Source organism: Pipistrellus kuhlii, unplaced genomic scaffold, assembly GCF_014108245.1.
Source record: "Pipistrellus kuhlii isolate mPipKuh1 unplaced genomic scaffold, mPipKuh1.p scaffold_m20_p_17, whole genome shotgun sequence".
Lineage (NCBI taxonomy): Eukaryota > Metazoa > Chordata > Mammalia > Chiroptera > Vespertilionidae > Pipistrellus > Pipistrellus kuhlii.
In genome coordinates, this window is record NW_023425482.1 from 13,191,498 (window position 1) to 13,207,120 (window position 15,623).

General features: G+C 42.1%; 1 protein-coding gene and 1 non-coding gene across 2 annotated transcripts in view; one reads left to right on the forward strand and one right to left on the reverse strand.

Annotated features, from left to right (window-relative positions):
• The window catches only part of WWOX (WW domain containing oxidoreductase), a 922,226-nt gene that overhangs the window by 675,569 nt on the left and 231,034 nt on the right, over positions 1–15,623 (reverse strand). Inside the window, exon 6 of the mRNA XM_036440624.2 lies at positions 6,240–6,328. Within this exon, the coding sequence (XP_036296517.1) occupies positions 6,240–6,328 (89 nt within the window). The remainder of the gene's footprint in view (positions 1–6,239; positions 6,329–15,623) is intronic.
• On the forward strand, positions 901–1,007 carry LOC118721016. The gene has a single exon (XR_004988592.1). It is a non-coding gene; the product is annotated as a U6 spliceosomal RNA (small nuclear RNA).

Consider the following 15,623-nt stretch of genomic DNA (forward strand, 5'->3'; position numbering starts at 1 on the left):
GTAAACTAGGCATAGGACTAGAGGTGAAAATGTGCAAAATCACCACAAACAACATGTTACTATTCCAGTGCCCATCACAGAAAATTCCAATGTGTGGTTCGACTGAGCTGTAAGGATCCGTCCTCATGCTCTGATGGATGCCTCCGCTGCCAGGCAGTGTGGAGTCTGGCTGCACTCCAGGATTGCAGTTGAAACAAAAATATTCCTCAAAACTCAGTTTGGTTGGGATTTACCACAGGCTTTGGTTTGGAACTTTCCAGTAATTCCCTAAATAATTCGACCTGAGACACACTGGCTGACCACCACCATCCCTAACTCCTGGGAGAACTGTCTGGAAGCAGGCTGAGGCTTCCTGGGCTGACCACCCAGAAGTGAGTGGAGAATGACACAATAAGTGAATGAAAATGGGGTGGGCGGAACAGGAGAGAGTGGGCAGAGGAAGGGGCTGGTTCGGGTGTGCTGAGCCTTGAGAAAACTGGCTTTAGCAACCAGGTATTCGTGCCCTCTTGATGGAAGACTTCACCACCATTTATGAGCTATGCTTGCCAGAAAATTAAACAGGAATTTGTTCAAGCCTCTAGACTTAGCTACCATGTCACATGAAACATAGATGACACTAGAACATGTTAAATGTCACCCCATGTATACAGTCACTAATCTACAGACTACAGAAAACTCAAGAGGACAACCTGGGTCCTTCCACAAATAGGCTGGAGCAGAAGTAGGTTTATAGTTGTGAGTACCTAAAATACAGTTTATTCTTGATTTAGTATTTATTAATTATTATATTATTTTCTATACTCACACCTGTAAAAATACTTTGGCTCCACCCTGCATATTGCATTAATTTTTTAAGAAAAATAATTGACAGAAAAACTTTTTGTTAAAATGCATTGAGCTGTGCTCACTTCGGCAGCACGTATACTAAAATTGGAATGATACAGAGAAGATTAGCATGGCCCCTGTGCAAGGATGACATGCAAATTCATGAAGCATTCCATATTTTTAATTAATATTTGACAAAGGAGGCATGAACATACAATGGAGTCAGGACAGTCTCTTCAATAAATGGTGTGGGGAAAATTGGACCGATACATGCAAAAAAGTGAAACTAGATCACCAACTTATACCATGCACAAAAATAAACTCAAAATGGATACAGGACTTAAACATCAGACAGGAAACCATAAAAATACTAGAGGAATCCACAGATAGCAAAATCTCAGACATATTGGAAAGAACTTTTGCATTGAAACTGCTCCCAGGGCAATAGAAGCTAAAGAGAAAATAAACAAATGGGACAACACCAAAATAAAAAAGCTTTTTCACAGCAAAAGAAACCATCAACAAAACAAGAGAGAACATACATTTTTCAAATGTTATAAATGATAAACGTTTAATCTCCAACATCTACAAGCAACTTATACAACTTAATAAAAGGAAGATAAATTATCCAATAAAAGAATGAACAATGGACCTAAATAGAATCTTTTCTAAAGAAGACAGAAGGACAGCCAAGAGACACATGAAAACATGCTCAAAGTCACTAATTATCCTACTATGCTGCCATAAAAAAGAAGTTTTACCATTTGCAGCAACCTGGATAGAACTGGAGAAGATTATGCTAAGTGAAACAAGCCAGTCAATGAAAGAAAAATACCACATGATCTCATTTGTGGATTATAAAGAACATTATAAACTGATGAACAAAAAGATAGATACAGAGGCAGTAAAGCATCAAACAGACTGTCAAATTATAGTGGGAAGGTTAGGGAGAGATTGGGAAGATAAGAGATCAACCGAAGGACTTGTATGCATGCATATAAGCATAACCAATAGATGCAAAACACTGGGGAGAGAGGCATGTATGGGAGTGGGATGGGGGGCAATGGTAACATATGTACACATTTAATACCTTAATAAAAATAGTGGATAAAAATAAAATAAGAAAATTAATCAATTAATTAAAAAATAAAATGTATTGACCTGGTCTTGTCCAGCAGGTGTGGCTCAGTGATTGAGCATCAATCTATGAATCAGGAGGGCACGGGCCTGGGCTGCTGGCTTAATCCTCAGAAGGGGAATGCAGGAGGCAGCCAGTAGATGATGAAACATCTCATGATATTTCTCTCTCTCTATCTCTTTCCCTTTTTCTCTGAAATCAATAAGATATATTCTAAAAAATGCAATGACCATATTATTCGAATCCTGACTTAAACAAGTTGGAAGAGGAAGAGATGATAGAAATGTTTATTGTTTTAAATATTTTTAGACTACTAAATTTCAAAATAACATATTATGCAGCAATACATACCAATACAGAAATCCACCCTGAAAACTATGACTGGAGTCTGAGAATTTAACAAAAACAGGAGACTCCCTGAGTTCAGATTTGGATTCAAATTTTGGAACCGACCACTTGCTAACCTGAGGGAAACCATTTAGACTCTCTCTGAAAAGCCGGCGCCTTCAAGTTGTAAAATAGAGATAAAAATGACTAATGCCCAGGGTTACTGTAAGAATTTAAAGACAAATGTGCTTAGCACATTGCCTTGCACAAAATAAATGAAAAGTTGATGAGGATCTGTGATTTTGCATAATCACATCAGCAGTGCTCATTTTGAAATGGCCTCACTCCCAACCCGAACACAGAAGATTTCCCAGAACAGGCCAGTCCGCATCTCCTCCTAAGAGAAGGCAGACGGAGGGTGGCTCCAGAGTACAGTGAGCCAAGTCTTGTACCATGGTCTCCACTGCACATCTGTTTCTACAGTCTCAGGGCCTCCATCTACACAAGACCCTGTGTATTGCAGTGCAGGAGACACTCTTGAGCTGGAGTGTGAACTCAGGGAAGACACGCAGGAAAAGGGAGCCTGAAATATTTCCTGGGTGCTTGCAGACAGGCTTAGAAATGGGATATGAAATGGAGGCATCCACATTGAATTTAAATTCAATGGTGTTTCCTCTCCTCAGTCTCCCAACACAGAAAGAGGCTAGCTCTGAACTGGCAGCCTTACTTTCATTTGTCATTATACTTTACACACATGGAAATTTTAATGTCTAAAGATGGGAGGTGATTATAAGAATAGAACTACACATGTCTTTTTGGCAGCCCAGTCACCAGCACTTAAGTTCACTTCTGACAGTTCTCAGAATCTAAAGACCTGTAAGCGCTCAACTGCCGACTGCCTATCCAGAAGTGATTTCACTGGCAGGATTTCAAACATTGAAATCACTCGCTTTTTTTATGCATATTTTCCCCACCACAATATTTCTCCAAAACATGTAAAACACTACCCTCGAGAGACATTAAAAAAAAAAAAAAAAAAAAAAAAAGGTTTGTGGTACAGGGTTTGCTAAAAGGAAAATCACCCTTGTTTCTGAACCCAGAAGTATACAAATTCAAAGTCATTTGCTAAAATCTAAGATTAGGGCAAAATGGGTGAGAGCTTTCTCCAAGAAGTTGGAGCTTGGTGATTACAAAAGGCAGTTGAACGTGTTGATTTTTGAACTACTTAATGGTTAAAAACTAATGGTCCCGTTAAGAATTGGAACACAGTGCTATTATGTAACAGTTGGCTCTCTCCAGCAGAACTGCCTGCTCACAATGCGGTCTGACACAGAATGGGAGGACGTGAGGAGAAGCAATACATCTAAGCTCGTGCTGGAGCAGCACGATGTCAGGAGCGGGCAAAAAAGTCAGAGCTTGAAAAAAAACAAAAAACCTACATTTGCTGCCAACATGCCAAGTGAGCCTGTGAAAGTCACTCACTTTCTCTGATCTCAGTTTCATCTCATGTAAAAGAAAGGACAGTTGATCATGGAGGGGGAAGCAGGAGTAAGGAATCCTACAGGACCTGAGCCCATCTGCTTCCCAGCCAGCTACCTCTTTGGTCTCCCATTCTGCATCTGTATAATAGAGATATCACACATCGCCTACCACAAAGGGTTGCTTTGAGAATTTAACCAGAAAATGTACACAAAGGGTTCTTAAGTGTGAGGCCCCTGATAACTACTCATAAATGAGCTGCTACTGCTGCTATTGTGATTACTCTTATTACTACCTTTCAAACAACCACAAAAAGCATTTGTTTGAGGAGTAAGTTATTCGCGACAAAACGCTGCTTCCTAGACAACTGAGATTATGGCTTGCTTCAGCATAACTGGGCTTCCAATGGTCACCCACTCTTCCCAAACCTGGGAAAAGTATCTGAGGCTTTGGAGATACTCACTACATGGTTGTTAAGTGAATGAACACGTGGATAAGTGAATGATAAAGGTGTAAGTGAGCAAATGTCTTAAAAGCTACTGCTGCCATGGCCAGTTATGCTCATTGGCCTGTGGACCAAAAAGTTGTGGGTTTCATTCCTGGTCAAGGGCACTAACTCGGTTGCAGTCTGGATCCCTGGCCCTGGTTGGAGGGGGGGGAAGAGGGGGGAGGCAACCAATCAATGTCTGTCTCTCTCTCTCTCTCTCTCTCTCTCTCTCTCTCTCTCTCTCTCTCTCTCTCTTTCTCTCTTTCTCTCTTTCTTCCCACCCCCCGCCCCGCCCCACTCCAATCTCTCTCCCCTCCATTTTCTGTTAAAAAGAAAACAATCAATAGAAAAAATATCCTCTGGTGAGGATTAAAAAAACAAAAATAAAAAACTACTGCTACACCCAAACTGGCCACTGTAGTGTTGGGCTAATATTGCCAAACACTACAGAAAGCACACATGGTAGGGCTTACCCAGGCCTGCTGGCAAACTAGGGATGTTGTCCAAGTATTCCTGTGAGTGTGCAGCCTGCACTAAGGGGATGGTGCAAGTCTCATTGAGGACTCTAACTCAGTCCTTCAACCTCCAAGACTCAGGCCACTTGTCTGTTCCAGAAATAGATTCAGAGAACAGACTCCTTAACCATCTAAAATTGTTGAGTGGGAAATTGATGGAGACACGAGAAGAATTGGATACTGGACAGAACTGAGGGGATCAGATCTACATATAAATATTTGGCTTAGACTACCTCCCCTTACACCCATCATCTGCTTCAGGATCCTAACAGGCTAATGCAAAGACAGCTTGTCATGCATCAGAGTTCTCCAAATTCAGTCAGGAGAACTGGTACCTCCTTTGGAACTATCTTATACTTGGCACCTCTACTAACTTAATCCTCATGTTTAATAATTCAATCCACTGAAAGTTACTTCTTAACGAAATTCAAACCCCTATGTTAAATAAGAAGCCAGTATTGCCTGCCCTAAAAATTATGAGAGAACCGTAAAAATAAACACTTGGGCACAAAATATTACCATTAAAATGGCACTGACCACCACTGCTTGCCTCAGCACCAGATCTGGGTCTGTCTGTTTCTCTCTCTCTCTCTCTCTCTCTCTCTCTCTGAAAGAGAGTTAACATGCAATAGTATAGTAAAAATTTGTCAGTCTCTAGCCAAGGCATTCAGAAAGACAAAAAAGAATGAAAAAAGAAGTAAGTTTTTCATGATGGGAGCCCATTTGGGAGCCACGTTCGCACACCACCATAAAATCATGGCAGATTTGAAAAACAATGAAACCTCCTTCTCACGCTCTGATCCTCAGCTCCCTTGCTATACTGGATAGCTGAAGTATCCTCTTTCCGAGTGCAATGAAAATGTTCTTTCCGCCGAGACCGGTTTGGCTCAATGGATAGAGCATCGGCTTGGGGACTGAGGGACCTGGGTTCGATTCCGGTCAAGGGCATGTACCTTGGCTGCGGGCATATCCCCGGTAGGGGGTGTGCAAGAGGCAGCTGATCGATGACTCTCTCTCATCGATGTTTCTAGCTCTCTATCTCTCTCCCTTCCTCTCTGTACAAAATCAATAAAATATATTAAAAAAAAAAAAAAGTAAAAGCCTTTTAAAAAAAAAAAAAAAAAAAAAAAAAAAAAAAAAAGAAAATGTTCTTTCCCTCCACTCGGAGACTGCAAAAATGTCCATAAGCAGGATGCACGTAGGATCATCTGGCTTTTATTAGCCACTTCTACTAGTGCTTTAATCGTGTCTTTTCTTTTTATCTGCGAGGCTGTTAATAGATGGATGACACATGTCATAATGAGAGTCAAGAAAATATGGTGCACCTTAGCTGGGCCAATATAAATGAGCCTCCAGCTTGGACGCCGAGACAACACCACAGCCTTGCATTCTCCCAGTTATGTTCATCTGATAAAGACATTACAATAGTAAGATATTATGATCTATAACCCTCCACTAGAACACTCACACATTCTTGGCCTTAAACGCTTGAGCAAAATGCTGCACGCTACGGAGCTGAGCGAGGTCCAGGGTCATTGCTTCTACCTTGGCTTTATGCTGGAATGAGAGAAAATAAAAAGAAATGATAAATAACAGCAAGTTTAGTTCGTGGTATCAAGTTACAGTAAATGTGTTATGGAACATGTCGGAATTCCCCTGTTTAATATTAGAAGCCCAGAGAGAATATAAATCATCAAAATGAATGGAAGAACAGGGCTTTTACTGCCAAGTTTAGGGAGGATGTGAGGCCGGGCCTCTGCTGAAACTGCAGGCTGGGGGTTGTGCTGCTTCATGCAGCGCACAGGAGAGGCGCCTGAGGGTCTTCAGGCTCCCGTATCGCCTCTCACTCTGCATCCTAAAAAACCGGAGTGATAGGAACACCAGGACACAGCTGACTGGGGCAAGAATTCAGCTGACATTTTAATCTCAAAAACTGCCATGCAGGTTCTGGAATTACTCCTCCAATACTGTATCAAAAATTAAAGACAATATAGCCCTAGCTGGTTTGGTTCAGTGGATAGAGTGACAGCCCATGGACTGAAAGGCCCCAGGTTCTATTCTGGTCAAGGGCAGGTACCTCAGTTGCAGGATCAGTCCCTGGCCTGGTCAAGGTGCATGTGGGAGAAAACCAATCGATGTGTCTCCCACACATCCATTTCTCTCTCTCTCTCTCTCTCTCTCTCTCTCTCTCTCTCTCTCTCTCTCTCTCTCTCTCTCTCTCCCCATCTCTTCCACTCCATGGAAATATATCCTCAGGTGAAGATTAACAATCACAAAAAGTAAAGACAATCCTACCTAATAAAGAGGAAATGTGCAAATTGACCATCATGTAGTAACAAAATGGTTGCACCCACAGCAGAGGCCAAGTTTCTGTAATAAGCCTTAATGAGCAATCAGCAGGGACCTGAAGTTGCATGGCATTGGGAAGGGGCAGGGGACCTGAGGCTGCGCCCCCCCACCCCCTTGCCCCACACCCCTGCCTGATGGGGCTTGACAGGGGACCTCAGACTGCAGCCCCAGCAGGGTTTGACGGGGGACCTCAGGCCGCACCTCCCACCCTGGCACCAGGCCGTGGGACCTGAAACCACACCCCCTGTCCAATGGGACTTGATGGAGGACCTGAGACCGCATCCCTGGCCCAGCGGGGCTTGACAGATGACCTCAGGCAATGCCCCCTGGTCCAGGCCAGGGACCTCAGGCCGCACCCCTGCCCTGGTGCCAGGCCAGGGGACTTGAGGCCACGCCCCCCACTTGGCAGGGCTTGATGGGTTGGGGCTGGCTGGGGCTAGGTCTCATACAATTTCAAGGCAAATGTAGGTGGGCAGGGACTTGACTCTGGTTCCCGTGGCTGGCCCCAGACTCACACAGGAAGAGGATTTTTATATATATTTTACTAATTTTCTTTTATCTCTGACACTTCTATTATAGAGAAAGGGCAGATAGCAATATTAAAATATTTCCTCTAATTAATTCCCTTTTAATATGCATGAATTTTGTGCACTGGGTCACTAGTTTATTTATAGTAAGTACAGAAACAGGTAAAAGTCACTTATATAGAAGGATTATGACTGACTCAGATGTTTGGGGTTTAGTAACCCACAAAACACTACAGACAGATGGGGCATTTGTGGATTATCATAATGATACTCATAATGGCTACTATCTATTCAGAGCCTTTCATGGGCTGGACATTTACATGCACAATCTAGTTTCACCCTCACACCTGAGCAATGGGCTATATTTTCCCACTTTTCTTATAAGAGATCAGAGAGGCCAGAAGTGCAGGTAGCAAGCATTGATTTTAAGCCAATCTGACACAAAAGCCCAAGTTCCCTCTTGGAAAGGAACTCAAAGGGCTGGAGCAGTCAGGCTTTGATGCATCACATTCCACTGGACAGCTCCAGCACACTTCTGGAAAGATCAGGGTTTCCTCTCAGACTCGCCTTGTGTGAAAGACACTCCCAATTTTTAGTTTGGCTGGACTTCAGGGTGTGATATTCAATACTATCAGTTCTTAGACCCACCTCCTCCAAAGATAGGATTCCAGGCCACCTGCCTAATCAGGTAAAAGAGCCCCTCAAACAAATGGTTGAATTGAGAATTCTTGTCTAGATGGTGAGGCTACAGGAAGACTAAGGAGAATAACATGACACCTCTCTAAGGCTAGGAAAGGCGAATGCAAACAGCACTGCTAAGAACATCCTGCAAACGAGCTGTTCTACTCAGGATGGATACAGGCCATGCAGGGATGCTCAGTGGATGTAGGGCAGTTGATCTTGGCTGCCAAGGTCCTGGGCTCTCACCCAGTTCCAAAGCTTTGAATAACAAACACCAGGCAGAGACAGCTGAGAAGAAGCCTGCCTTGAGGCCATGAAACAATTCTAAGACTCAGTTTCCTCCTTTGTAAAAGGTGACTATTAATGGCCTACTCACAGAATTGTGAGTATAAGTGTAAAGCACCCACCATCCTGTCTGGAAAAGAGGAGCTGTTTGGTAAATTTAAGGAGAGAGAGATAAAACATCTACTATGCCCAATTCCTCCCCTGGTGCCAGCCCGCAGTAAATGGTGGTTTGGGTGGACTGCTATGCAGCATGGTGTTAAGGATATGCAAGGGTCTGCCCTGAGGATTAGATGTCTGTTATATCCTGGAGGACCCAGGTCATGTCTAATCACAGAGCCCAGTTCTAGGGAAAGTGGACAGAGAAGGATTCTATGACTTCCCCAAACCTAACAGCAGACCAGTGGCAAAAGCCTGGCCAGTATAGGTTTACATTCATTATGCAGTAGCAGATGCACCAACGTGCAGATTTCAAAAGGAGGAGAAGGATAGTGATGGCATGGCCAAAAAGGCCTTCACATGCTTCTGTGTGTGTAACTTACAGTTGGCAAGTTGTCTGTTGGTCTTTCCCTTTCACTTTAAAATAATGCACAGAGCTGCCACTACTAATAAGAACAAAATCAGAATGTACACCTCCAGGGGGAACAAGGGGTCACAAGCCATCAAGCAGTTCAACAGACTAATCCACAGGCTCTGGGTTACTAGGCTCCTGGGGACAGTGATTCAAGTCTGCACACTATTACTCAGGTAATTCTCCTGCCCTCAGTATCAGGTTTCTGTTTCTACTACCGACCCTGAGAAATGTAGTGAAACTGTGTGCGATATAGTGAATCCAGTGGGGTGGGGGGGTGGGGGGGACAGAACACAGCTTTTAGAATGGGGGGAAGAGGGTGTTTATGAGTGTGTGTATTGGGAGATTTGCTTTTCTGACTACCTAAGAACTTTAGCAACTTTATAAAAGTGTTTATCATGAGACATGCTCTAAATGAAAATGCAGAGGCTGGTGGGTCCTATTTTTGAGGGATAACCTGTGGACTGCGAGGTGAAGGCAAGTGTTTCAATTTGCCAGTGTGAGCTTTTCTGCCCTGTCGGGCCTTGAATCTGGGACTGACCACAATTCACTTCCATGGTTTAGCTCATGAACTTTTTGTTGCTGCTGTCAACTCTGTTTTGGAACTAATAATAGACTCTCAAGAAATGGTATTTAAAGTGTTCACCTTGCAACATCCTCTATGGTGACATCTCAGCCATGATCAGAACCACTTGATTGACACTGGCAGAGTGGAATTTATTAGACATCAGACACTTCTAAGATTTCACCAGTTTTTGGATGCACTTAGTTAATTTATTTGTAATGCCTTTGTGTATAATTCTGTGACATCTGACCACACATATAAATTTGTGTTACCTTCGCCAGATTTGAGATATAAAAATGTTCCATCACACAAAGGAACAGGTGACCTTCTCATTAAGAGGTGCAAGAATTATCACATGCCATACAGCTTTGTTTGGCCAGATGTGCTCTCTGGATTGGCCAAGCAAACACACACAAAGTCCCAGCTTAAAATCCTTTTGCAGCTGGGAATGGACAAGAAGATATGGTCTAGATCCCTCAGTTTGGTTCACACACAGTTTGTGTCAGTCAGACAGAATTCCATAAAGTACACCACCCACCCACCCACACACACACAAAACAAACCTCTGTGTCTTAAAACACCAAGGATTATTACTTGCTCATGTTCCATATCCATCCCAGGGTGGTGGGGCCATGTTAATCATAAGTCATGTTCATCAGGGCAACCAGGGCTCAGGCAGATGAAGCCTCCACCTCTATAACATCAGCAAGTTCCACAGTGGGGAAAGGAGTGTGGCAATTGCACAGGGTTCCCCATGGTTTCCACCCAGCATTGACAGAGGCTGTTTCTGCTCACATTTCATTGGCAAAACAACTCATGTAACTGCATTGTTTGAGAAGGTACAACCCTCCAAGAGCCCAGAAAAAGGCATTTGATGGGGATGTGTAATGGAGAATGGTAAAGACTATGATGTGACTTGGCCCTGCCTACCTCCCCAGGCTTTTTTCAGGTCTCTGCCTACTTCACACTTTCATTAGTTATAGAGAACTTTTAAAAGGCTGGAAAAATATGAACAAAATAAATGCATGTACAATCTCTCCACCCTAAAATAAACTGTTATCCTTCCACTTGTCGATCTCTCCTTCCTTTTCTATCTATCTGTCTGTCTGTCTGTCTCTGTCTCCATCTATTCAATCATACACTTAGCTTTAACAGAAAAAAACTTCATACTAAGAATTTTGAATTTTAAAATTGTATAAAATGCCTCTCTCAACCCTTCCTTAAATCCTTACTTTTTTTTTTTTTCTAGTCACACCAGTACACCAGCTTATCATCTCAGGCAAAACAAGAATGTAAATTTATTTTAAATTATGTATACAGATGCTAGTACCCATCATTTTAAAACAGAATGGCACAGGTGGCATCTCACACATGAAACATCAGGCAACTTCTAAGTAGCTGAGATGCCCAACTGCTCCTGACACTCTAGGCTCTACCAGAAAGACTGAGTAATTAAGCAATCCATGCACTCTTCTTACATTTCCCTGGGACCCTGGGATAGTCCCTGATGGCACTGTTCTGTAGACCAAGTCTGCCTGGTCTATTCTTTGTAAACCTGTCTGAGTGATTGTATGAGCAGAATCCTTCGACTGCTTGCTGTTGTTATGCAACAGTAATCTCTCATGCCATATTATGACTATGAATTAGCCAAGTGTGACTCAGATGTGACATAGCCCGAAACCAAAGGAACCATATGGGGATTGTTTGGTATTTAAATGAAGAAATAGAAGGAGGCTGTCATCTGCAGCAGGGATGGCAGAGCTGGGCTGTGGTTCCTGCTCAGGATCACAGCACAAGCAGGGAGACCTCAGGGACATGACCTCAATGCTCAGGGCCTCGACTGCCTTACTTGAAAATGGGCATTTGTCTTTGGTGGTTAAGAGTAAAGATTAGACATGATGTATATAAGGTATGCAGCACATAAATAAAAAATATTATTATTATTAGTTGGAAGGCCACTGCTAAAAAGAATGACCATTGCTTTTCCATAATAAAGGACATTAGTAATTGCTATTTTCTTTATTTATTTCATAAATTAGTATCAGTAGCTCAAAGAAAGTCTGACTAGAAACTCTGGGAGGAGGAAAACAAGTCTCACCAGAGCAGAAGGAAGAAGGCTTAGAGAATCGCCCTGAGGCTACAGTCACCCAAGTCCCATCTCTGTGAATGTTCTGGACTTAAAAGGGGTTTGTTAGGCCAGGGACTCAGGTGGGATTACCTGGGTCTGAACTCCAGTCCCAGTACTTACCAGATGGCCAGTTACTTCCCCATCTTGTGCATTCAGTTTTCTCTTCTGTGAAATGGAAATAATTATGGCACCTGCCATATCAGGAAATGAGGTAACATATATATGTAAGTCACTTGGAGCAATGCCTGATGCCTGATGGGTGGTCTGTCATTATTACCAAAGAATAGCATTACTGTGATTGTTTTGTTGTTATTTTTACCACTATTATCACTGTAATCATCATATGCACCAAATTGCTTCACTCCTCTTGGATAGGGCTGAGTGTGCTTAGCTGGTAACAGTAGCCATCTGAGAATACTGGCCAGAAGTCCTTGCCCCACGGCAGCTTCAAGCCCCACAGCAGCACTATGGGGCCATGTATTTTTTTATTTTTTTTAACAGGGCCATTTATTAACCACCCAGTTCACAAATAGAGAAAGCAACTGCACCCCAGGAAACCCACTGGATCTGGAACTGCCTCATGCAGAGGCAGCATGCTGTCCTGCTCTTGGGCAACAATAAGAGAGACAACATTAAGAATGAATTAATAGACTCATTAATAGATTCATTAATAGATTCATTCATTCAGTAACATTGCCTCTAAAGGTAAATGCATATTCCAAGAATTCTAACGCCTTTACTCCTTTTCTTTTTTGCCCCAACACTACAATATGTAAACTATCTCACATTCATAATGTTCTTACCAGCAACAAAGGAAAGGATGGAGAAACCCAGATGCGATGAAGGAGCACAGCCTTCAATACACCAAGAGTAGAGTCTCCTTCAGCTATGGGGGACATGCCATATGCAAACACAGATGTAAATGCTGTGTTTAGGGGAATTAGCTAGTGTGTAATCTCACTTGAAAGCACTGATCTATGCCAACTGGATGAGTATCTACCCTTCTCTTACAATTACAAAAGAATTCATTTCTTGGCCTCTCTAAAAATAAAAAAATAAAAATCTCACTTACATGTGTTTATTATTTCTTAAAGGTGAAAAAATAATGAATACCTATGACATAGCTTTAATAGAAAAAACTTTATGCTAAGAATTTTGTATCTTAAAATGGTATAAAAATGCCTCTCTCAACCCTTCCTTAAATCCTTGCTCTTTTTTTCTAGTCACACAGTACACCAGCTTATCACCTCAGGCAAAATAGGCGTTTACTTTTTAGTTAAGAGTCATATGAAGTATCTTTTAAAGTATATCAGTCTCCACTTTGAGAAAACAGAGGCTGAGCACAGCCAGTAAGACAGAGATCCAGGCTCTCTATAACCAGATGGGGACCGTTCCAATGCTTGCGTCTTTGCTGAAATACCACCCTCTGCTGTATATATTCTTGTCGTCCTATTCTTTAACATGTAACACCAAGAAGCTATAAAGAAATGAATGTCACCTTTATATTCTTATTTGTGTCTATTTTATATCCTATTATTTTATACATTTGAAATTTATAAGAGAAGGCTATTGCTGAAAGAGAAAATGTAACGAAGGCAATAATCTACATTCAGAGCTTATTGCTAATGGCATCTTGCAAATTCCAATCCAATGGGCCTTAATTGCATTATGCTGATGTCTCTCAGCCTTCCACTTTACACACAGGCAGTCCTGATTTTATGTTCGGAAACCTTAAATAGGAGTTGTCACATTTACAACAGCGAGAGACACTGGCACTGAGCATATTGTTGACATAACATTATTCACTGAACGATGATGTAGACCTAACTAAACTGGTTTAATAATTCATCAATATCCTATGTGAGACTTCATAACGCTCGTCTCTCCAGTGTTATATATAAGTAATGCTAATGGTGGCAATGGAGGGCCGCATCCTCACTGGGAAATATAGGAAATAAACACTGGCATCTACTTTCAGCTCCAGTACCTCCAGTGAAAGGACCCATACCAGCTTCGTGAGCAAGTCGGGGGAAGTTTTCCCAAACTCAGCCTAACCTGCAGATGAAAAGAGTGCACTGATAAATGCCTGTTTTGATAGAGCACCCCAGGAAAAGGAGATGTTGAGAGTCTCTTACAGCCCTGCTCGTGTGCACCAGTCTGTGCCACTGTGCCCTTAACAAGAAAAAGCTCTTAGAGAAGATGCCACATTTCAAAATAGGAAATGACACCAAAAAATGATCCTTAGCTAAGCACTGGATTTTTCTTAGAGCCTTGACCTGACCTTCAGATCAACCATCAAGCACCAACCTTCATACCTGGGTCCCCACAAGTGCCCCCAACACTATCCTTCACCCTACCAAAATGCACAAATATCCCTAATAAGGAAATCATGACAACTCTTTCTTCATTATACACAGGTCAAAATTTTTGCCTTGTGTTGCTGGAACTCAATTTATAAAAGAAACAGTATCAATATCTATGGGTAATTGTGAGGCTGATTGGAGGAGAAACTGCACTGGATAACAGCTTCTTTAATTTGGTCTATGAGTTAGGTGCCATGCAAAGCAAAACTATTAAAAATGCTTAGGCAATAATTGGCAATATTTTGCACACTGGATAAAAAATGCTTATCTTGCCGGAAACTAATAAGTGAGTGAAAATATTCTAACACCTTCCAATCTCCCTCTATGCGATGTATTCACTTTGCAGCTTAAAAACAGTTTAAGGCGAGACTGCAAGAGCCACGGGGGTTTGGCAGCCAACATGATTGTGCATCTTGGCCTTGCTATTGAAGAAGGAGCCCTTTTTTTCAGAGCAAATTTTTCATTCTAATGTAAGTGATGATTTACGTTAACTATAGGTAAAGCATGGTTACATTTTGTTGAAGGATTGCAGGCAAGTAAAGAGTAGTACAATAAGTTGAAGCGTAAAAGCTTTCTCTGTCATAATATTTATTATAATGGCATATAAAATAGCTGAAATAAATAATAGATGACTAAAGGTAAATTCATAAGATAAAGAATCCTTCAGCAGACACCATTACTTTGACTGCTCTGGTTTTATACACAGTTGAAGACTCTTAATAAACAGGCCCCTATATCTTATGTAAGTACTGGAAACATCAACGATGTGCTTCAAAGACACCATAATGGACATCAGCTAATTTACTGTATAATTACATTCTCAACAGGAACAGTCTATAGATTTTGAATATTTAATAGCTGTGTTCTTAATGAAACTTGTTAAGCAATGGAACCCCCTATGCTAGGGAAGCCGCTGATAAAAGAAAAATCACAGTGCCTCCCTCCTAGATTCAGAAAGAGTGTACAGCTCAAAACATAGAGACCTGGTGCCTATTGATTACCGGTGACAGGTCAATAGTGGTTAAATTGAATAGAAAGAGATAAATAAGATTTGTCTGCTCTGGCTTAGAGGATTCTGAATTCCACATGAAGGACTGGTGAAGCCTGAAAGACCCTCAGGTGGAGGGAGATATTTTCATTTCAACCCTCAGAATGGAGAAAACCGCATACAGATAGCCCCGTGCCAGCAGGGTCACTCAGAGGTTCCCAACTGGGGGCATTCTGCCCCCAAGAGCACATCTGCCAAGGTCCGGAAACTTTTCTGGCCCCACAACTAGTTGGAGGGGTGTACTGACTTCAATGGATAAAGGCTAGGGATGCTACTAAACATCCTACAATGTACAGAGAGCCCCTACCACTGGCACCAGGGGTCCACAGTGCCAGGCT